This window comes from Patiria miniata, unplaced genomic scaffold, assembly GCF_015706575.1.
Source record: "Patiria miniata isolate m_02_andy unplaced genomic scaffold, ASM1570657v1 HiC_scaffold_1, whole genome shotgun sequence".
Taxonomy (NCBI): Eukaryota; Metazoa; Echinodermata; class Asteroidea; order Valvatida; family Asterinidae; genus Patiria; species Patiria miniata.
Genome location: NW_024037047.1, coordinates 8939869 through 8962135, shown reverse-complemented (window position 1 = coordinate 8962135; position 22267 = coordinate 8939869). Strand labels below are relative to the sequence as shown.

General features: G+C 41.3%; 2 protein-coding genes across 2 annotated transcripts; both read left to right on the top strand.

Annotated features, from left to right (window-relative positions):
• Positions 1-6952: 6952 nt before the first annotated feature.
• On the top strand, positions 6953-9385 carry LOC119722081 (flavin-containing monooxygenase 5-like). Its single transcript, XM_038192100.1, has 2 exons — positions 6953-7600; positions 7693-9385. The coding sequence occupies exons 1-2, from the start codon at positions 6953-6955 to the stop codon at positions 8644-8646; spliced, it is 1602 nt and encodes a 533-aa protein (XP_038048028.1). The 3' UTR covers positions 8647-9385.
• Positions 9386-13255: 3870 nt separating this feature from the next.
• LOC119722075 (vesicle-associated membrane protein 3-like) lies at positions 13256-21918 on the top strand. Its single transcript, XM_038192088.1, has 5 exons — positions 13256-13486; positions 17293-17480; positions 18374-18453; positions 19113-19167; positions 20858-21918. Coding segments are annotated over exons 1-5 (354 nt in total). The 5' UTR covers positions 13256-13484; the 3' UTR covers positions 20887-21918.
• Positions 21919-22267: the final 349 nt, after the last annotated feature.

The window sequence follows — 22267 nt, the reverse complement described above, 5'->3', positions numbered from 1 at the left end:
CCCCTCAAATGTGGAAGGGATGAAGGGTGCTTGAACTTCATGTCATGCCGTGAATCCTTTTTTTAACAGAAATCTCGAGTTGGCCTGTTATATTCGGGTTTTTGTACCAGGCTTACTGTCCCCTCTTATCTGGTTAAAGGGAATGTACAACATTTGCTTTTACTTTTTGCTTTTATTTTCAAAAATAAATCGATTTGGAGGATTAGTACGTTATAGCAAATACTGTTGAAATGACTTGTTTCCCGTTTTGGGCTGGTATGCTGGGAAAAACCAAGAAAACCAATCATGTTCTTGTAGTCTGGATCCCTGACCTCACTTAATATGAAACGGAGCAATTTATAGACTTTGGGGAACTGTAAGGTCAGAGAATCAGTCTAGCAAGCTTGTACCCCTCCACGGGTGTGTAATCAATTGCGAAGAAAACGCGCAATACTTTATTATGAAAAATTAAAGGCAGTTTTTGAAAAAAGCCAGTAATCTCCAACGCTGGTCGGCTGACCAGCGTTGGAAAAATACTGTTTTCCTTGAAAATGACAGCACACCAGGAGCCACGATTTTACAGGATGATGTAGACTGTCATTCCTAACAATCTAGTAAGGTATTTCGTAATAATTTGATCATTTCGTTTTGTGATGTTTGCAAATGTTGTATCTTCCCTTTAATATTGTCGTGTTACTCTATTCGGACTTCATAAACAAAGAGGCCTAGACCATTACCCTCTTCGAGCTGGAAAAGAAGAAACGATGAAGGGCGCTTGAACCGTTCCCATGTACATATGGTTCTGGGGAGTGGCTAATTCAAAGAAAATACCCTTAATAATGAAAGGTTTGCGGAAACACCATGTGCGAATAAATACCCTTGATTGAAGTGTCAACTTAATCTTCAAAAAGTAGAATGGGATTTTCTCTATGAAAATGTAAATCGTGAAATAAATCCTTAATTTAACTCTATGGGTAGCCCCCCCCCCCCACCACAGCGGCTTGACAACACATGACGTAAAATGGAACCTGGGAATATGACGTTGAGTAGATAAATTGACTGGGTCGGCAAGATTTGATCCACTTCTTGATAGAAATGAGCTATCAAGATCTACTATGTTTGGCGGTTCATCGCATGCTTTCAAGAGGTGCGTAAAGACTCGGAACTGATCGAAGATTATGTAGCTAAATATATGCTGGCATTCTCTCTTGGGAATCCACAAGTGTTATTTCCAAAACGATTTGTTTTATAGACCTCATTGCAATTGCATGTCAACATTGGAAAACCCAACCATTGGTAATTAAACAATGGTGGTCTAGACAAAATATGCACATAAGTTCGTCTACGAGAACAAAACACGAAACACTCAACAATGCTAAACATGTAGGTGGGTTTTTTTGATAAAATTTGCTGCTATGTAACTATGTGTGAGTGCCTATTGAATATAATGTTTGTATAACGTTTATATTTTCAGTCAGAAGGAAGTAGCGATCTCGAGTCATTTTTGTACTGCATTCATAACACGCTCGAAACGATCCCACGAATTTGTGTCCATGCACGATTGACGTGATTGTGCCCTGTACTTTCTGGAAGAGTTACTGTTCGCAGTACAAACATCAGGTTTGCACCCTCGACCGTAACCCATTTTTCGGGCACTGCATAAAGTACGGTGATTGATAGCGGCACGTTCCAACCAACCACTTACAACTAACCAACCAACCCAACCAACCACTGCGGAGAGCTGCTTTTCGCAGCTACAAATAAATCTAAGTGATCCCTGCCAATATAGCGTCATTCCCGGTATATTTACGTTCTTTGTGTAACAAATATCACACTTGGAGTCGGGCCTAGTTTTTGCTGAAAACATTGTGTGCATTATATGAAGATCAATATTCACAGAAGATTCTAGTGTGAACAGCGCCATCAAGTGTCACATTGTGTCCACTCCAGCCGCCGCATCCGCCTGCAACTTAAAGGTAGCAGACCAGTAAATAAACTTCCATAGACCCCAATGGTAAATGCTCCCACTTCAAAAATTCGGGAAAATACTCACAACTCTCCAAGGTGTTCGAGACACCCATCAAATTAAAGCTTATTTCATCATCTTTCAATTTCTCTTCAATTTTTGGGGGGTCAACTGATGACTTTTAGGAGAAATTTCCATCTGAAAATGATCACCCCTGAAAATAGTCCTGAAGCCCATCGCCATTTTGAAAAACGATGCCTACACTCCATTGCAAAATAGAGCGCTTTTAGGGTCCAAATTACATCCAAATTACAAGAACTGCAAGCTCCCAGTCCTGTGCACGGCTTCCACCCATATTTTTTACAAACCCTCAAGTTCATGGCCCACAGCATGCTCAAATACTGAAGATTTTGAGGGCATGCAAATCGGATTTGGCCGGCGTAGGCAATTTCGGACCGATTTACTGGTCTGCACCCTATAAAGAAGCGAGGTTTTGAAAAATTTCTCCAAACCACTTGTACGGCACGAGGAAGGATGGATGATTGATATTTCATCAAAAAATTGCGAGAAAAAAAATCTCTGACTGCGATTTCTGGCCTGAAAACAAGCCCTCTGTTTGCGGCTACCTTGCTGTAGGGCGCCCCCAACGGGAGTTAATTAAGTTTTTGCTCCTTCCGACCCCAAATTACCCCCCCCCCCCCCCTGTTCGTTGAAATTGCTGTGATCGGACGACGGTCCATCGGCCCCATTCAGATTTTGGGCGCATTTGTTGCGTAACCGCCATTGCTGACCCCTTTTGAAACGCTGCCAGCCCCCCAGGTTCCGACCCCCTGAAAAAAAACCACTGTCGTGGAATGTAAAGCGCCTGCGCAAACATTTGACAACAAACGATGGAAGGCGCCATTTTGAAATTATAAAGAAGCGAGGTTTTGAAAAATTTCTCCAAACCACTTGTACAGCACGAGGAAGGCCAGGATGGATGACTGATATTTCATCAAAAAATTGCGAGAAAAAAAATCTCTGACTGCGATTTCTGGCCTGAAAACAAGCCCTCTGTTTGCGGCTACCTTGCTGAAGGCGCCCCCAACGGGAGTTAATTACGTTTTTGCTCCTTCCGACCCCAAATTACCCCCCCCCCCTTGTTCGTTCGAAATTGCTGTGATCGGACGACGGTCCATCGGCCCCATTCAGATTTTGGGCGCATTTGTTGCGTAACCGCCATTGCTGACCCCTTTTGAAACGCTGCCCCCCCCCCCCAGGTTCCGCCCCCCCCCCTGAAAAAAACCACTGTCGTAGGCAATTTCGGACCGATTTACTGGTCTGCACCCTTATAGAATTATCAGCGTTGGGAAAGGTTCCAGGAGTTTTACCTGAGTCCTGTCGTCTTCATAGATTTACGAAACAGACCTTGAAATAGTTCCCCTGATACTTTGGCACATTCTTTACTCCTAACTTTAGAGAAGCTAAAATGTCTACAAACTCAGATGCTGCAGTGTTTACAGATATGGATCTGTAAACGCAGTCTAGTTGCATAAATAATCGCCGAATCTGTTTACGTATAATAGACCATGGTCGGCTAATTCGCCATGGCCATATGGTCTATTACATAGACCAGGTATGCATTACGTCCCTCGATCAATCATCCCGTGCAGAAAATGGCATTCAAACTGCGTAAAGCTGCGACACGAACTGAGTCTAGCTCAGTTAAACTTTGCGTACGGCGCTATGAAAACCATGCAAGTGGGTTGGGTCGAAAAAAATATTCGTCGAGATTTTCCTTAGAGATATTTTGAGCTGTAACACAAGCTTTAGCACCAACAGATTAAGCTGAAATTCGGAATATACTTAGATGATATAAGTGTTCAACTACTCGTGAAATAACGACTTTCGTAAATTCCTAGAAATTGATATAAATACATAGATTTGAAGGTCTGCTTTACCAGTAACCAGTATTGAGGTTTCGGCTTCGATGACGGCGATTTTTCTCACTGACATGAAGTTTAGAATGTCTTCTTCCGTGATAATTTAACATTTCAATCATACTGAGCATATTTTCTGAGAAACACAACGTTCAAAAGGCCATGTTTTTTGGGGGTTCGCGAATTTCACTGCTCTGTTAAAGCATCTAAGTACGTAATCAGATTAGCTTTACTTGACAACCAGCCAAGCTTCACCCTCGCAACCATATGGCGGCTAGATCGCCCTAATATGGCCGCAAAAGAAAAAGAATAAAAACACACATGCCTGCTATATACTAATCGTTTGACGATTATACGCTCAGTCCCCAGACAAACGTAAATCTGCCCCAGGTTATAGATCACTGAAGAAATATACCAGGCGATACTAGCACTACATATGTATTTCAAAGGTAGACCTAGAAAACAGTCGCCTTATCGCAGATACATTTATAATAATTATACCAATCAAACAAAAATGACATCTCCTTGGTCCGCAACTCTCACGGATATCTGACGAGGTTCGTGGATTGCTAACGACAACGTTCGAGTGCAATTTATATTGAATTGCATGTTATTCAGCAGCAAGTATCACTCAGAATTCATGCCTATCTCGTCGAACAAAAGCGCGCCCTTCATACTCGACGGCTGGTATATATGCACTAGTCAATCGATCAATCATCGTGCAGAAAATGGTATTCAAACTGCAATAAACTGTGACATTAACTGAGTCTAGCTTGAACTTTGCTCACTTACTTCAAAAGCGCATTTGACACATTTGACTTGCAGAAAATGTGGCTCTCTGGCGAACTAGCAACGGTTGATGATCAGTGTTTGCGAAAACTCGGCTCTGTCTTCCCAGCTTTGGCGACTTCATCGCCTACTCCAAATTATTCCGACTTGTCCAAACCAAATGAACCTTCTCTCTATCGTGGCGAATACTTTGTGTGAATTTAACATTCCCGAAGCAGGATTTGGACAATTCATTGATCGAAAACGAACAAGTCAGGAGCCTAAAACAGGCTCCAGAAGCCGAAGCCGAAAGTATGCCGAGGTTTGGAGAACCCTAGACATTGATCTTGGTCTGCCCGATGTTGTCTGGAGTTGCCGGAACTTGCCGGAACTCCATTATATGTTTGTTGCCCGTGCACTGCGTAGCGTGCGATTGATATAAACACTTCATTTTTTGCTATAGCTGAGGTTCACGCACAGCAAAATCTCAACATACAAGGTAAGAATCTCAGTCATTTTAGCTTGAACATTATTCGGAAGAAAAAAAATGTGTATGCGGTTTGTTTTCCATCCACGGGATAATGTGAACTCAGAACAGACTGATTCTGCCTAGTGCCCTTGTCCCCTGGAATTATATTACAAAAAAAAAGGTATAGGTTATTGAATTTCAACCTTTATTATGGCGTACTATTTGCATTAGTAGCCTTTATAGTACGAAAGCCCGTTAGTGCCATCGAATGTATAAATAGCTTTTTTGCAAGTATATGTTTGGTAAATCTTGTTTTTTGGATGTTATGTTTAGCAAGTCTTGTTTTTTGGATGTATATATTTGGCGAGTCTTGTTTTGTTGATGTATATGTTTAGCAAGTCTTGTTTTTTGGATGTACATGTATATGTTTGGCGAATCTTGTTTTTTGCAAGAATGTGTTTGGCAAATCTTGTTTTTTGCAAGTATAAAATGTGATTTCTTTACACGTCCGCAAAAGGCGAACCCTTATGGCTGGAATCACAACTAGCACGAACAGCCTGACGTTTTGGTGTCGCAAAAGAGGACCCCGAAAGTCGTTCTCGCACAAATAACACAAGAATTCTACATAAAGGGTAGTTAGGTGGATGTTTGTATCCTTCTTTTAAATGATCTTAACTCCGATTAACATCATTTCGTTCAGAACATTAAGGGGGAAAACATCATTAATCTAGGTCACTTTCTTTCTGACTTAGCCTGTACAAGTCAGATACAAAATGGGTTTACTTCGCTTTATTAATGTGTGGCTTTGCATTGCATGTTTTTTTAATATAAAATCGCTTTTTGAGTAATGTCATTTATAGAATTCCTTCATAACATTGGCAATGCTAGGGTCACGCATGCATTTGTGCTCGTTGCCGTAAGGCCTGGTGCATTCACACGTAGTCTAGTACCAAACAATGCCGGCTGGCTACGAAGCTTTCTGTAGATTTCACAACTTTTTCTAAAAACACGCGTTCAATAGAAATTTGCGATCTTTAGATTACATCTATTTTCAGTAGTAAATATTTAAATAAAGCATGGCTATATAAGTATCAGTCCGGTTCCGTAAACATATCAAATCCATTGCGGTCAAAAGGACCCCATGTAAACCGGCCAAAGCGCACAGCCAGATGAACTTGGACACAGAGATAAGAGCTCCCGGGCTGTGTGTGTGTGTGGTGTATATACTGTACACTAGCGCTGCCTAGCACGTGTACAATTAACAGACCCTACGCGCTGAGCCATGAGCAACGGCAAATTTTATTGGAGTTTAGATGAACATTTATTTTGTAAATGAATACACACGAGCCTAAACCTCAACCAATCACAATAAGGGTTATACTGTTGGAAAGCTGACGAGACGAAGAAAAACTACTCGAAAGATCTAAGCTCCCAGGTTGCGCTATTTAACTTTGTGATGATGTTAATGGCCCAGTTCTTGGCTGAACGCGTGGTTTACACATAAAACAGGGAGATTTTTGACTAAAAATGCAGTGTTTAACATCAATTCGCGAGTGAAACTCAGTGTTTTATTCAGTTTTTCTTTCATTTTCTAAAAGAGTAGTTTGTTAGGGTCATACTGTAGTGAGATCTAAGGTATACTCTGTCGAATAATGAAGTGGTGGCAACAGATGTGAAAATGGGCCCGTTTTTAATGATTTTTTTTCGCCGTGTTCTAGCTCTCATAGAGGTTGCACATAAAAACCGGCCCGGTGGGTTAGTTCCCCAAAGAAATTCATATGAATATTTTATCTGAAGTTCCATTCTCTTTCATCGACATGCCTGACCAAATGCTACGATTTGACTTTGCAGATGAGTGAACGCAGTAAGACAGTTGCCGTCATCGGCTGTGGAATTTCTGGCCTAACTGCAGTCAAGTGCTGCCTGGACGAAGGCCTGCAACCAACGTGCTTCGAGAGGTCAGATGGCATTGGTGGTCTGTGGTACTACCGCGAAAACAGTGAATACGGGATAATGACCACGGTCTACAAATCGACCATTACCAACACCAGCAAAGAGGTGACGAGCTTCAGCGACTTCCCCTTTCCAGGCGAGTGGCCAAATTTTCTGCACCACAGCTACATGAAGAGGTACCTGGACATGTACGCCGACAAGTTTGGCCTCAAGAAGCACATCCGCTTCTCTACGAGAGTGACCCGCTTGGCTCAGGCACCTGACTATGAGGCTACTGGGCGATGGGTCGTCACTAGCCAAGCGGAAGGAGTGTCTGGGCACGTGGAGGAGTTCAGCCAGGAGTTTGATACTGTGATGATCTGCACTGGGATGTTCAACAACCCTAACGTCCCAGAGTTTCCAGGCCTTGAGGAGTTCCAGGGGAAGGTTATGCACAGCCAGGCTTTCCGGAGGCCAGAGGAATTCGAAGGCAAACGAGTGGTTGTAGTTGGGATTGGCAATTCAGCAGGGGATGCAGCTGTAGACGTCAGTCGCCTGGCATCACAGGTAGGTTTACGTAATGCATGATTCATTTCAACATTAAGACTGAGCTGACCGATGATCACTTCTGGTTTATTACTCTTGCTCTATTGTAACAGGTGTACTTGAGTACCAGACGTGGCGTGTGGATAGTCAATCGCATTGGAGACTACGGTATCCCGTGGGATTTCCATATTTCCGGAAGATTCCACCTGGTACCAGCAAAACTTCACTTCATGCTTTTCGTGAAATCCCTCAAACGTAAGTTCAAGATGCTCTATAACTCTCTGAGGCCGGCCCACGATTTGTTTGCCGGCGATGCACTGGTTACAGAGGACATGCCAGGTTGTATCATCAGCGGCACAGTGATGATCAAGGCAAACATCGCAAGCTTCACCAAGACGGGCGTGGTTTTTGAAGACGGTACCACCGAGGAGGACATCGATGCCGTCATCATGGCCACCGGCTACAAGGACACGCTGCCCTTGGAGGTTGATTGCCAAGCACTGGAGATGAAAGATGGCCACCTGCCGCTGTACAAGTTGGTGTTTCCTTTAGGTCTAAAGCACAACACGCTGTCGGTCAACGGCGCCATCAGACCCTTGGGCTCAGTCATCCCGTGCGTCGAGCTTCAGGCTCGCTGGGCTTCGAGGGTGTTCAAAGGGTTGGCTAAGCTACCATCCCAGCCGGATATGGAGGCTGAGGTGAAGGCGACTGACGAAGCCATGAATGCCGCATTTTTACCTAACCACCGACACAGTGATTTCCAAGCCTACTGCATCAGTCTGGCGTCTGAGATCGGAGTCGAGCCAAATTTCCTGAAGCTCTTCTTCACCGATCCCGTGCTGACTCTCCGGTGCTTGTTCGGACCCCTTGTGCCATACCAGTTTCGATTGGTGGGTCCTGGGAAGAATGATGAAGCCCGAAAGGCAATCAACACGGTTTGGGAGCGGATCGAGAAGCCAACCAAGACAAGACCTATTGGCCCAAAAGAAGACGCCCGCCATCTCGTCATTCTTATTGCTTTCTGTGTTTCTGTGCTTGTAGTCGTCATGGCCTGGATTTTGTTGTAAGCAGAGATGGAAGCTAGGCCATACAACCTTTTGAAATAGGTTTTGAAGCAGATTAATGCTGACTTATTGGCCCAGACGCCACCAAATGTTGTTTTCCTAAATTGTCACGTCTGTCTCTGCTTTGCCGCTTTGTTTTGATGTAAGTATGGATTGTTAATTAGAACATCTCAATTATAGTCATGGAATGCACGTCATTATAGCAATCAACAAACTTTGGGTGAGTTTGAGGAAGACTTAGAGTTGTGGCCAAGAGCAGACGCTCACCGCCATGCTGTTCCCTTAGTTTTGTGAGTTTCTTTCTTAGCAAAAATAGTGGCTTGTCTTTTGATGTAGCCTAAGCAGAAACTGTTAATTTGACTGGCCTTATGGGATGCACGGAAGGATGTCAACAGGCTTTGGTATGGGTTTAAACACTTAGTTATTCTCCTTGTTTTATGTGTGTGTGCAATTGTGCACTTGTGATGGCTTGGTTTTGGATGTAAGAAGAGACTGGTAATTTATCTTGCCTTGTATGAAAGGCTTTCAACAAGCTTTAGAGTTGGTTTTAAACAGACTGAACGTTTTGTTATGCGCCATCTAAGTTGAGACAGGTAATGTAACTTAGAGTATAGGCCCCGAAGTAGAGGCCCACCAATATCCTCCTTGTTTAGGCGTGTCATGCACTTGCAGTTAAGGTTGTTTGGCCTTTGATGTAAGTATAGAGACTGGTAATTTATTTTGCCTCATTGTATGGGATACACGGAAGGCCGCAACAGACTTTTGGTGGGTTTTGAAAAAATAAGATGCGATCCGTTAGCTTCTATGTGGACGCTCACCACTTGTTATTGCCTTTTTTTTTAGTATTTCTTCTCTGACAGTATATTTAGAATTATTATGGTGTACAAGCGTTACATTCACTGTGTGGACTTCTGAACAAAATGAGGTCTACATAATCCAGGTAGCCAAGCGATGTTGTGTGGACTTGCCCACGTCCAAACAGTTTTTTCCCCCTCTCTGGAAAACGGTTTTAGAGGATTTTTGGGTCAAGGTTTTTCTGTGACAAAATGAAAAGAAACACTGAAGGGTGTCAGAAAAAAATAGGGTTGAAAGAATTTTCACAGTGTGAGTAAAATTACCTTTTTTTCACAGGTTTTTCTTAACTACACGAAAACAAAAGAACATGCACACTACGTATGTAACATAAACATGGGTGCATCTCTATGGTGTTGCTTATTTTTTTATCTTGATTATTGAAGTACTTATAAAGGCGTATATATTGAACCGATATATTTAATACACGTATCAAAACACTTGAATGATTATCTTCATAATATTTCTTCGGAAGGGACGAACGTATTTTAATGACGTCATTTATACAAGTAGCTGGCAATTAACTTCAAGGTGCATGTTGTTTATTTTTTTTTTTGATTTACTATTGTTAAAGGCGTAAAGGTGCTGATACTTTTAGAACATAATGTATATCAACAACTGTATGCTTATCTTATAATAATTTACGTTTAGGTTCGTTACGTTAGATTTTCTTTGTTATTCGGTTATTAATATGGCAGTTACAACCTAGTAGCAGTTATAACTTTATAGAACATAATGTATATCAACAACTGTATGCTTATCTTATAATTATTTACGTTTAGGTTCGTTACATTAGATTTTCTTTGTTATTCGGTTATTAATATAGCAGTTACAACCTAGTAGCAGTTATAACTTTATAGAAACTTTAATTATTTGACTAGTACTTAAAATTTATATTACTTTATAAACTTTAACTAATAGAGTACTTTAAACCTTGCTTATTTGAAACTTTATAAGAACTTAACTTTACTTTACTTTATCAACTTTATAGGAAGTTTACTTTATAACCTAGAACTATGACTTGCAGCTTGTATAGGGATTAAATCTTATTCATCATAGTATAGACCATTATCATGTTGCTGACATCTTCATTTTTCCCATTCAAATCAACGTAACCAAAGCGAGGCTGAAAGGAAAAATAGTCTGGTTACTTTTTGCCTGAAAAACATTATCATTCCGTACTGTTATTGGATACAGGGAACTTTACTGAAATGGTGGCAGCATGATAAAGGTCTATAATACTAGATTTGTTAAATTGATATTCATGTCATAAGCCAGACATATGTTATAGTCTTTGTAAAAGAACACGTTTGAAAGAGTACATTTGGACTCACGTTTCCACTAAGTTTGTCTTCGTTGCCTCGGCGTCCTTAAATCTAATCATTTGAGCGGACCTTCCTAATGGCGTATATTAATATGGTAATGCTTATTTTCCCCTCGATTTTCACAACTGTTTAAGAAGCGTACTGCGCGTGCCGACAATTCTAACACAACCATCAGAATGGTTCAATGCTGACGCCTTTTCATTTTAACACATAGGCCTAACATTTTATTATTGCGATACAACAGCTTCCGTGAGCGACTTTTCGAGGTCCCTGATAAGGCATTCATTTAAGTGAAATTCAATATGTCGTGTTTAGCATACGTTTCTGTCACTGGTCAATTGTCATGTTACTCTATTCGGACTTCATAAACAAAGAGGCCTAGACTATTACCCCCTCAAATGTGGAAGGGTTGAAGGGTGCTTGAACTTCATGTCATGCCGTGAATCCTTTTTTTAACAGAAATCTCGAGTTGGCCTGTTATATTCGGGTTTTTGTACCAGGCTTACTGTCCCCTCTTATCTGGTAAATATTGTCATGTTACTCTATTCGGACTTCACAAACAAAGAGGCATAGACCATTGCCCTCTTCGAGCTGGAAAAGAAGAAATGATGATGGGCGCTTGAACTTCGTGTATATAGTTCTGTGGAGTGGCTAATTAAAAAAATACCCTTGATTGAAGTGTCAACTTTTTCTTCAAAAATTAGAATGGGATTTTCTCTATGAAAATGTTAATCGTGAAATAAATCCTTAATTTAACTCTATGGGTAGCCCCCCCCCCCCTCCGACCACAGTGGCTTGACAACACATGACGTAAAATGGAACCTGTCAATATGAGGTTGAGTATTGACTGGGTCGACAAGATTTGATCCACTTCTTGATAGATATGAGCTATCAAGATGTACTATGTTTGGCGGTTCATCGCATGCTTTCAAGGGGTGCGTAAAGACTCGGAACTGATCGAAGATATGTAGCTAAATATATGCTGGCATTCTCTCTTGGAAATCCACAAGTGTTATTTCCAAAACGATTTGTTTTATAGACCTACATTGCAATTGCATGTCAACATTGGAAAACCCAACCATTGGTAATTAAACAATGGTGGTCTAGACAAATATGGACATAAGTTCTGTCTACGAGAACAAAACACGAAACACTCAACAATGCTAATAAACACGCAGGTGGTTTTCTTTGATAAAATTTGCTGCCTTGTATGTAGGCCTATTGAATATAATGTTTGCAAAGCGTTTATCAGTCTGAGAGAAGTGACCTTCTCGAGTCATGTTTGTACTGCATTCATAACAAGCTCGAAACTATCCCACGAATTTGTCTTCATGAATGAATGACGTGATTGTGCTCTTTGATTTCTTAAAGGGGATACTGCTCGCGGTACAAACATCAGGTTTGCGAGACCCTCGACCGTGACCCCATTTTTCGGGGACTGCATAGAGTACGGTGCAGGTGATTGATAGCGCCGAGGTGTTTCAAACGTTCCAACGTTTGTTACAACAAACAAAAAAACCAACGGAGAGACATTGTTGAGCTGCTTTTTGCAGCTAAAATTAAGAACTTGTCTTTGGTCTCAACGTTTCGACTAGCCTGCTCTAGTCATCGTCTAGAGCAGGCTAGTCGAATCGTTGAGACCAAAGACAAGTTCTGTAAGAACTTAAAGCAGGACTGTTCTTATCATAATAAAAACTACTTAGCGAAAGTTGATAATTAATAAGCAGGACAATTTCTTTTCAGAATATCTTCTAAGCAGTAGTGTTACCGCAAACCGAAACGATATCCGATACTCCACCACGCAAAGCCTCAAATCTTATATATCGATCCTCCTGTAAACTAATCCTTAAAACTCTACCCGGGTATTTTCGGAAAGCTAGAGTCTTCGGTGAAAACAAAACAAAAACAATCAAATACACAGACCAATCCGGGCCGGCGAATTGTTCATTCCCAAACGACATCCGTTTCCCATCTTCTGATTGGTCCATTAGGCCCACGTGCATATCTTATGCCTTCTTCTCCATAACACAAACCCAAGATAGGCTTTACGTCTTGTGAGAAAAAATGTTCCTTCCTCACTTTGGTTATTTAAAAGGTAAAATGAAAAGAAGTGAAAAACGATCATTGGCATTCGAACTCGGATCACCTGATATACGTACTTCCGTCCACGAATCACCGGTGATTTAAACACTTTAATTTATTCCTTGTTATATAACTTCACCTATACACGTACAATGAAAGATCATTAGAGGTCATCGTACTACGGCAAGGACAAGAGCCGCACTAGAAAACGAAACTTACATGGACAATTTGCACTTGTGTAATTTGTTGACAATCATATTGGCTTTTCATCACGATACGTACGTGCGCCAAAACTGAATACAAATCGACGGATCGGTTGTGCGTATATACGGAATTCTTTATGTGCACTGAACCATTCTGCTTTCGACCAGGCTGCCTTGTATACGTGTTTACAGTGCACACATGCATCCCACGTCAAAGGGACGTGTTGCAGTTATAATAGTTGTCAGTTCACTTCAAGCGAAGTAGAGCACAGTCATCGTGTTATTCGGTAAACATGTGTCAACTTCAAGCCAAACTTGCCGTTTGCACTACTCGGCGGTGACGAGAATATTTCCCGCTCAGAGCCTATAGGCCTACATCATGTAAGTTTTATCACAATGTTAAGTTATCGCACAGAGTAAGGCCCTTATCAGTGTCACACGTTTTTTTTGCGTTTGCAGTTCAAGTGGTAGGAAGTACGTGTAGGTGTAGGCCTAGGTCGATCGTGTTGAAACTTGTGTGTTGTCAATCTTCTTTGCTACAATACTGGCAGTAGAATATATTCCACCGCATAATTAAAGCAACTTAAGGAAACAGATTAGACCATAGAACAATTATCTCTACTAAAGGACTTGAACGCAGTAGTTGTAGGCATATTCACACCAAAGTTACCGACATATGTATTCAACCTGATTTTGTACTTTAAGGAAATAAAGTAAAGTCAGGTCAAGTCAGACACGAGGTCGTGTCAACATGAGCCGAGTGTCAGATTTCACATATCTGTATCAGTTTTCCGGGTCTGTTGGTAAATAATATTATCATGGAGGTAGGAAAGGAAACAATGTTGCAACCTGCATGACGCCACTTTTTTTATTATGCATACTGTTTCCGCCTTGTCCTTCCGTGGGTGGGTGTGTGGGTGGGTGGGTGGGTGGGTGGGTGGGTGGGTGTGTCCGGACAAATCTTGTCAGCGCGATAACTTGAGAAATACTTTACATATGAACTTCAAATTTGGTTTGTGGATTGTCCTTGGTAATCCTAAGAAGCCTTTTACATTTGGGGCCGAAAGGTCAAGGTTCAATGTCACAGTGGCTGAAACAATAGAAATTTTGTCAGCGCGATAACTTGAGAAATACTTTACATATGAACTTCAAATTTGGTTTGTGGATTGTCCTTGGCAATTCTAAGAAGCCTTTTGCATTTGGGGCCAAAAGGTCAAGGGTCAAGGTCACAGTGACTAAAACAAAAGAAGTTTTGTCAGCGGGATAACTTGAGAAATACTTTACATATGAACTTCAAATTTGGTTTGTGTATTGTTCTTGGTAATCCTAAGAAGCCTATTGCATTTGGGGCTGAAAGGTCAAGGGTCAAGGTCACAGTGGCTGAAACAATAGAAATTTTGTCAGCGCGATAACTTGAGAAATACTTTACATATGAACTTCAAATTTGGTTTGTGGATTGTCCTTGGCAATTCTAAGAAGCCTTTTGCATTTGGGGCCAAAAGGTCAAGGGTCAAGGTCACAGTGACTAAAACAAAAGAAGTTTTGTCAGCGGGATAACTTGAGAAATACTTTACATATGAACTTCAAATTTGGTTTGTGTATTGTTCTTGGTAATCCTAAGAAGCCTATTGCATTTGGGGCTGAAAGGTCAAGGGTCAAGGTCACAGTGGCTGAAACAATAGAAATTTTGTCAGCGCGATAACTTGAGAAATACTTTACATATGAACTTCAAATTTGGTTTGTGGATTGTCCTTGGCAATCCTAAGAAGCCTTTTGCATTTGGGGCCAAAAGGTCAAGGGTCAAGGTCACAGTGGAAAAAACAAAAGAAATTTTGTCAGCGTGATAACTTGAGATATACTTTACATATGAACTTCAAATTTGGTTTGTGGATTGTCCTTGGCAATCCTAAGAAGCCTATCGCATTGGGGGTCGAAAGGTCAAGGGTCAAGGTCACAGTGGCTAAAACAATGGAAATCTTGTATTTATTCTGAGATCATAGGGATTAGGGATTAATTCATATAAAACCTACAGAAGACACTAATGCTGTCAATGAACGTTCCATTTGACCAAGGTACATGTAAGTTGATGTTATGTCATGGAAACAGTCACGGTTGCGGGGCATTTGTGTTTGTAAACACACCTGACTTGTTCTTCATATCATCTCAATGAAGCTTAGTCATTCATTGCAAAAATGATAAGACATGATCGAATCTGGGACTGAGAAATATTCCAATTTTGTTAGGAAATACTTAGAAAATGTTCTTTACTCTCCATAAACTGTGTATATCGCAGAAGTGGCGTCATCAGGTACGTTAATTGCAACGTTTTTCCTCCGTCTAAACATGCCCCATGGGAACATGCTATGGTGTCCCCATGGGACACCATGGGCAGCTATTGTAACCCCATGGCACCACCATGGTGGTACAATACCGGCCCTTACAGAAATCTCCCATATGTTGTTCCCATGCGAAATTTTCCCATGGGACCCCATGGGAACTGCATGGTGAATTGGACGTACACCATGAAGCATGGGATTTTTCCCATGGGAGTTTTCCCATTGGCTTTTTCCCATGGGAAATTGTATGTTTTTTTTCCCCATGTATGGTTTCATCATTTCTCAAAAGATTCCAAATTGCTCCATGGTATTTTTCAATAACAACTTTCTTAATTCGCTCGTACCCCACGCCCTGCAAACAGGACGCTGGGATACTGATGAGCTTCACAGAATCTTGTGAAGGAAGTGGCCTATGACCTATGTATAAAGCATCTGGCTGCTGCTATTCAAGACCGCAGTTAGACAATGTGCGCAAAATGCTATCCGAAAACTTCCCATAGAAATGCGCACATTGCATACCGAATGTGATTTCTGTTTCATTGCGGACCATGTAGACAAAATTTTGAGCGTCGCATGATGCAATCCGACCGTTCGTGATTCGAAACGGAGCCTGAGCAAGTGACGGGAATTGTAAATTTACAACACAGATAAGTTTTACAGAATTTCCTACATTATTACGCTTTTCAACGAGAAAAAGATATCTCTAAACTGGAATAAAAAAGTACTGAATCAGTCTTAACGGCCGTTTCAAACCTTGCAGAGTCATGACCTTGATGACGCGCAGGTCTATGGTCAATCAGAGCGTGAATTCATCAGAGTATCCCAGCGTCCTGTTTACAGAGCGGGGGTACGAGCGAACTTTCATAATACATTTTAACCCTGTGTATTTTGTGCTATTCACCGAATAGGTAAAGCACATTATGGAACTCCGATGGGGGTTGTTCCACGAGTTAGGAGTGGCTTATGCACTCTATGTCCAATGTCCACATTATTGCTCCCATACCACTTGTCAAGTTGTACCATATTATCCCAGTGTATTATTATCTCATAAATATGTCCAACCATAATAACAAATGAATCAAAATTATCCAAAGTTTTTTGAATGACACAGCCTGATAAATTACGAGACTGAAAGCCACTCAATTTGTACCCAAATGCATTCACAAGGGGAATGGATATAATGGATATAATCAAATGGATATAGGCCTAGTTACAAAATGTGGGATATGAAAGCCCAATTCATAAACCTTATTCATGGGCGTCGCCAGGATTTTTTCTAGAGGGGGGCAAACATTTTTTTTGGCCAAAAAAATGCTTGTATTTCTCAACACATTCTCGATTTATCAGCTTTAGAGGAGGGCAGGGACATTTTGCCCCCCCCCAACTCATTAAATTTACACCACTTAAATTTGCGCCTCTTTTTTTTTTTTTTCTTCCTTTTTTTTTTTTTTTTTTTTTGCTTTTTCCAGGGGAGGGGGCAAGTGCCCCCCCCCCCCTCGCGACGCCCATGATGTGTGTGAATTGTTTTCGTTTTGCTGAAAGAACGCGCACCTTTTTTTGTGATCCGTGGACAGAACTTTAAAACGGTGGTTGTGTTTAAAATTCCGTAACTTGAAAAGAACATGAGTGATTTGAATGATTTTTGTACTAAAAGAAAGCTTATGAATTGGGCTTTCATATCCTAGATTGTCAAAGTGCTACATGAAGAACTTCAATAATAATAGTCCCGACATTTTCGGTTTTTTTTTTTTTACTCGCCTGTATTTCTACCCCTATCCCTTTTTAGTGTTACTTAGTTGTTACGTATTTGTATGTTATTTCTAACCGTGAGCTCTTGATGCACACAAACAGGAGCCGGTCGAGGACCTATCCCAGAGACGATGCTCAACTGGACTCGGACCCCGCATCGACTCGCGCCAAGAGCAAGCGCGTGCAGAAGCTGCAAGCCGAGGTGGACGAGGTGGCGGTCATCTTACACACGAATGTGGACAAGCTCCTGGAACGGGGCGAAAAGCTGGACGACCTGATGGACCATTCTGGTGGGTTCCGAGTCCGCTCGTCTGTACTATAGTTATATACCTCACGGTTCAGTTTGGCCCCGCCCACTGCTCACGCGCATGGGCAACAGCATGTGTAGCAATCAGTGCCACACATTCAGACGCGCGCATCATATATGCAAGTGCACGCTCGCGGCTCGCCAGGCAATAAACAAGGATATGATTGGTCGAAACATCACATTATGAACATCTTCATCCCTTTAAAAATTCGTCTAAGAGCCATTTTCCCTTGAAATTACAGTTAACTAGATTTTCACGGATTTTTCAACATATTAAGCCAGATTAGTAGTCCATGAAAACACCGTTATGTATATCCAATGATAATCCTCAGTGGCCAGGGTCATTAAAAAAAAACCGTGAAAATACCCTTACAGGATTAGTCCTATATAAGCCCATTATGTAAATGTCCTTGAAACGTCTCTTAAAGATTCTTTTCACAGAGAAATGGACTTCTAATGAAATTTTAAGGGATCTAAACCCTAACACGTGACCCGTCACTGTCCTAATTTATCTTTACCAAGGGCATGCGCAAAACTACCAATGAGCCAGTAGACCACGCCCAATGCGCGCACGTGGGCACAAACAGGTGCTCCTCTTCGATGCCACACCCATAGTCGTCGGGTGCCCGGCAGAAGGGCATATGAGTGTTCTAACGCAAAAATCATGTTCAAGCAAATTGCATTGAAAGGTTCCATTGTTCCCCCGTCAAAGCGTCATTCATGGGGCGGTCAATTAGGGTTTCAAATGCGCGAATTTGTAAGAAGACTACACAAGACGCGTGACGACGGTCACCTGGTGTAATGCCCTTTAAAAACAATTATACAAATTCTTATACAACTGATGGCTTTTTTGTTCTTTTAACTTTTCTCCAACAGATGATCTGATGGCACAGGCCTCGTCATTTAAGACAACGTCAAAACAGATCAAAACGCATTATAAATGGAAGAACAGATTGGTGAGTAATCTCTTCATTGATTTGATGCAAGATATGAAATTATCATTGTCAAATGTTCAGTTCATCCTGGATAGTCTTAGATTTTCATTCACGTACTCTCAGTGTGCTCTAACCTTGCATACTCTTTGTGGACCTGCGAACAAAATAGGCCGTGCAGAAAGCGTGAGCGCTTTGTGGACTTGCACGGGTCCACACTAGGTCCCCCCCCCCCCCGTAAAACAGGTTTAGAGGCATTTTGGTTATGTGTATTCCTCGCAAAATAATGAGGAACACTCAAGGAAATCATGATTAAAAAATGAGATTGAAAGAGTGTGTTCACTGTGGATGATTTTATTCTCTGGGTTTTCGTAACTGCACAAATACAAATCAATGTCCACAGAAAGTATATAAGGCTGTGTGTTTGTATGTTTTGGTCTTGAGTTTGTATACGCATTCAAATCGTGGACCTTGAACAATAGAGGACAATATGGTCCACGATTGAGATTCGTGTACAAAACCAATGAGAGCTGTTGCTAAAAAGTTAGGGTCCAAACAAAAGAAAGACAGAGGGTGTCCACGATTACAGGTGTGTACACACTTGGGTGTGTTGCTATCAGTGTGACTGTTGGTGTGACTCGTAATTTTGTTCTAATTCGTCGGTCTCAATTTCTTACTTTCAGTATAAAGTCATCGGCGTCGTTGTTGTTCTGCTAATAATTGCTGTCATCGTTGTATGTAAGTATCGAGAGACATTTTTTTCTATCAGCTTTACCAATAGGTAATTTGAGACTATGAACAAAAGTTCGGTTATAATATAGGTTTCCCGGCAAATTTCCTGAAATGTTCATTCACTTCTGAAAATCGGTTATTTATTTTCGTCTGAATATGAATGCACGTCTTTAATCACATTTTAATTCAGTGAAAGTTCAATCGTTTTCATTGTCCGTGCATTCGGTTTTGAGAAAAAGACGTCCAATTACATTACCTGTGCATTCATTTACGCAAGCATACCTTTTCGCGCAGAGTTCTGGAATACAATTTCGTGAATGTGCAATAAAAAAAACCGTTTTTCTCATTCCAAATAGCAGATCACATCACAGAACATTAAACTAAAAGTGAAATAGAATGGTCAATGTTTGAAATCGCCCTCTAAAACGAAAAAGAAGTCTTGTAAACGAATCTGAATGGACACAAACGAAAGGTGCTGCTCCATCACTTACTTAAATTATTGATTGAACTGAAATGGAATCGAATGCTCTGGTACCGAACATGAAACGCGTGTTCAGAGCGATTCTCAAATTCAGACAAAAATGAGTGACCGATTTTCAGAAGTGAATGAACATTTTAGGAAATTGGCCGGGAAAACCTATATTAACCTCGTGTAATATTTACCTGCTATGCCCAGATACTTGCGAATCAAAGTCACCAGCGGCTCAAATAGCATGCGTCTTTTATTGCCTAAGACAATAGTTGGGTATATTCCCTCATGTAATAATATTAAAATCGTGTAATAGTGTCTACCTTCTATAAGCAGAGATACTTGCGAAGCCAAGAAAATACCAGCGACCCAAATATCACGCTTCTTGTAATGCCAGACGGGTTCCAAGCAAGAGCGGATCCAGAGGCGGGGGTGGGGGGGGGGACGGGGGCCATGCCCCCCCCCCCCCAAAGGACCATTTTTTAAAAAGTGACGTAGCAATGAAGGCAGGCACTGCGTACACCACAATCTTTTCCTCAAAAAAAATTGGTCAAAGAGGTCAGAAATTGCCTCAGATCACACCACAGAACATCTAGAATCCCCCCCAAAAATTCGGGGCCCTTAAGCGGGCCCCGAACCCCACGCCGTAATTTTTTGGACTCACTATTTTGGGGGACCAAATTTTTTTGGGACCCCCAAAAAAATTGTGTTCTGCATCCGCCCTCGGTTCCAAGCTGTATTTTGATAAGCAAAAGGAGTCTTCTGAAAATTGTTCGAAACTCCGTGAAGTTTGGATCCGACCTAAAAGGATAATAATGACCATTGTCCCAAAAGTAACCTTCCAAATTGTTATCAAAAGGCCTTGGATTAAAGATTGCACTGGTACTAAACACCCCGTGAAATTATTCCGTCTGGCTTGCTGTCATTTAGAAGAAATCAAGAACTGTAAAGGTGATTTCAACGATCAGTCAATTGACTAAATTTGGTAAGCGTTCTATTAACGAAATCGTCTTCGTGATAAAAAAAAGTTGTGCATGGTTTTCCACTGTTTTCTCGAAAAGCGTAACATCCACTGAGCTGAAACTTCAACAGGTTAGGCTTTAATTCTTCGTTGGATGTTGAGTGGTGTTATTATTGGAAACGAACAAAATGCATGAAGAGCAAAACGATCCTCCTTCTTTGAAGAGCAAATCGTTTATTGATCTTGACTTTTACGTATTGTTGCAGGTATAATCAGGCCGTGGGAAACAAGCTGAACACGCCCTAAAGTGGAGCGGATGGAGAACTTACCTTTTTTGTGTGTAGCGGCTGGGTCTTTAATTTTCATCCTTATGGTTTGAATTTGCTGGTTATTTGCACAAATTGTTTGTTACTCAAAATCGTCTACGAACATATTGTGATAATTTTAAACATGTTTTCCTCGGTTTAAAAAACATATGAAGAGACTTACTGTAAACTGACCATTTAGGCCAAAACAGTCTCCGGTTTCTGGTATGGAGCTTGCACCAAAAGTGGTGCGGCGACGCGGCTTTTTTTTTCTTTACCGTTTTTTTCCCCCTTAAAATGTCGGCTGATGACTGCATATGGTGTTCGACTAAATCTAGTTTTGAGACATCACCTGACATTGAAAAAAAAACTTTTTAATTTTGCTACGGCGACGCGTGCGCACGCCAGAAACCGGAGACCTTTTTTGGCATTACGAAAGCCAGATGTAGGCTTCTTAAACTGTTCTTAACTACGGCGAGTCTTTGACTCGTAAACGCATTATCAATCGCAAGGGTGCCTGCAAAAGAGGGCTTTATAAAGTCAGTTTTGCCAGAGGGGAAGGGGATGCCGTTGTTTTGTCACAAATCGGAAACCGGCGACGTGCGTGTTTTGGTATGCTTTTTGGGGTCGATAATACTAGAAGTACTATTTACAGGGTATGTATATTGTTGAATTTTTTTATGGAATCTCGTGTCGCTGGATTTTACAAACTGATATTACTTTCGGGGGTATTCTTTGGTTGCTTTTGACCAGATAACGGTACGTATTTGTGGTGTATGGTAGATAGAGAGATGCGGAATATATACGTGGCTCCTGGACATTCTGCGAGGCACATCGTTCATTTTAAACGGCATAAAGCCCGGTTCCTACTTCTTGCGAATACGAAGCGAATTTGAAGTCGTGAAACATTCGCTGCGAAATTCGCCCGAGTTGAAATATGTTCAACTTTTACGAATTCGCAGCACGAATACTTGCCATGACGTCACAAATTCGCGTTCGCTCTCGCTTTCACGCCCCTATGAACCGGGCTTAACATGCGAAGTATAGCTATTTTATTCTTTTAAAGGAGCTGGTTACTTATTTTTTGTTTTGTTTAATGGTACATACACTATCCCCACACTGTCCCTGCTCAAAATTTGTTGTATAGACCTTATCATGCTGTCACCATTTCAGTCATGTTCCCTGTATCCAATAACAGTAGTGAATGATAATGTTTTTTTTGTGCAAAAAGGAACCCGACTATTGTTCCTTCCGGCCTCGCTTTGGTCGCGTTGATTTGAATGGGAAAAATCCAACTTCCCGCAACATGATAATGGCATTAAGGTATGCTTCTTTGAACTTTGTGGAGTGTGGCTTAGTGGTTATAGAGTA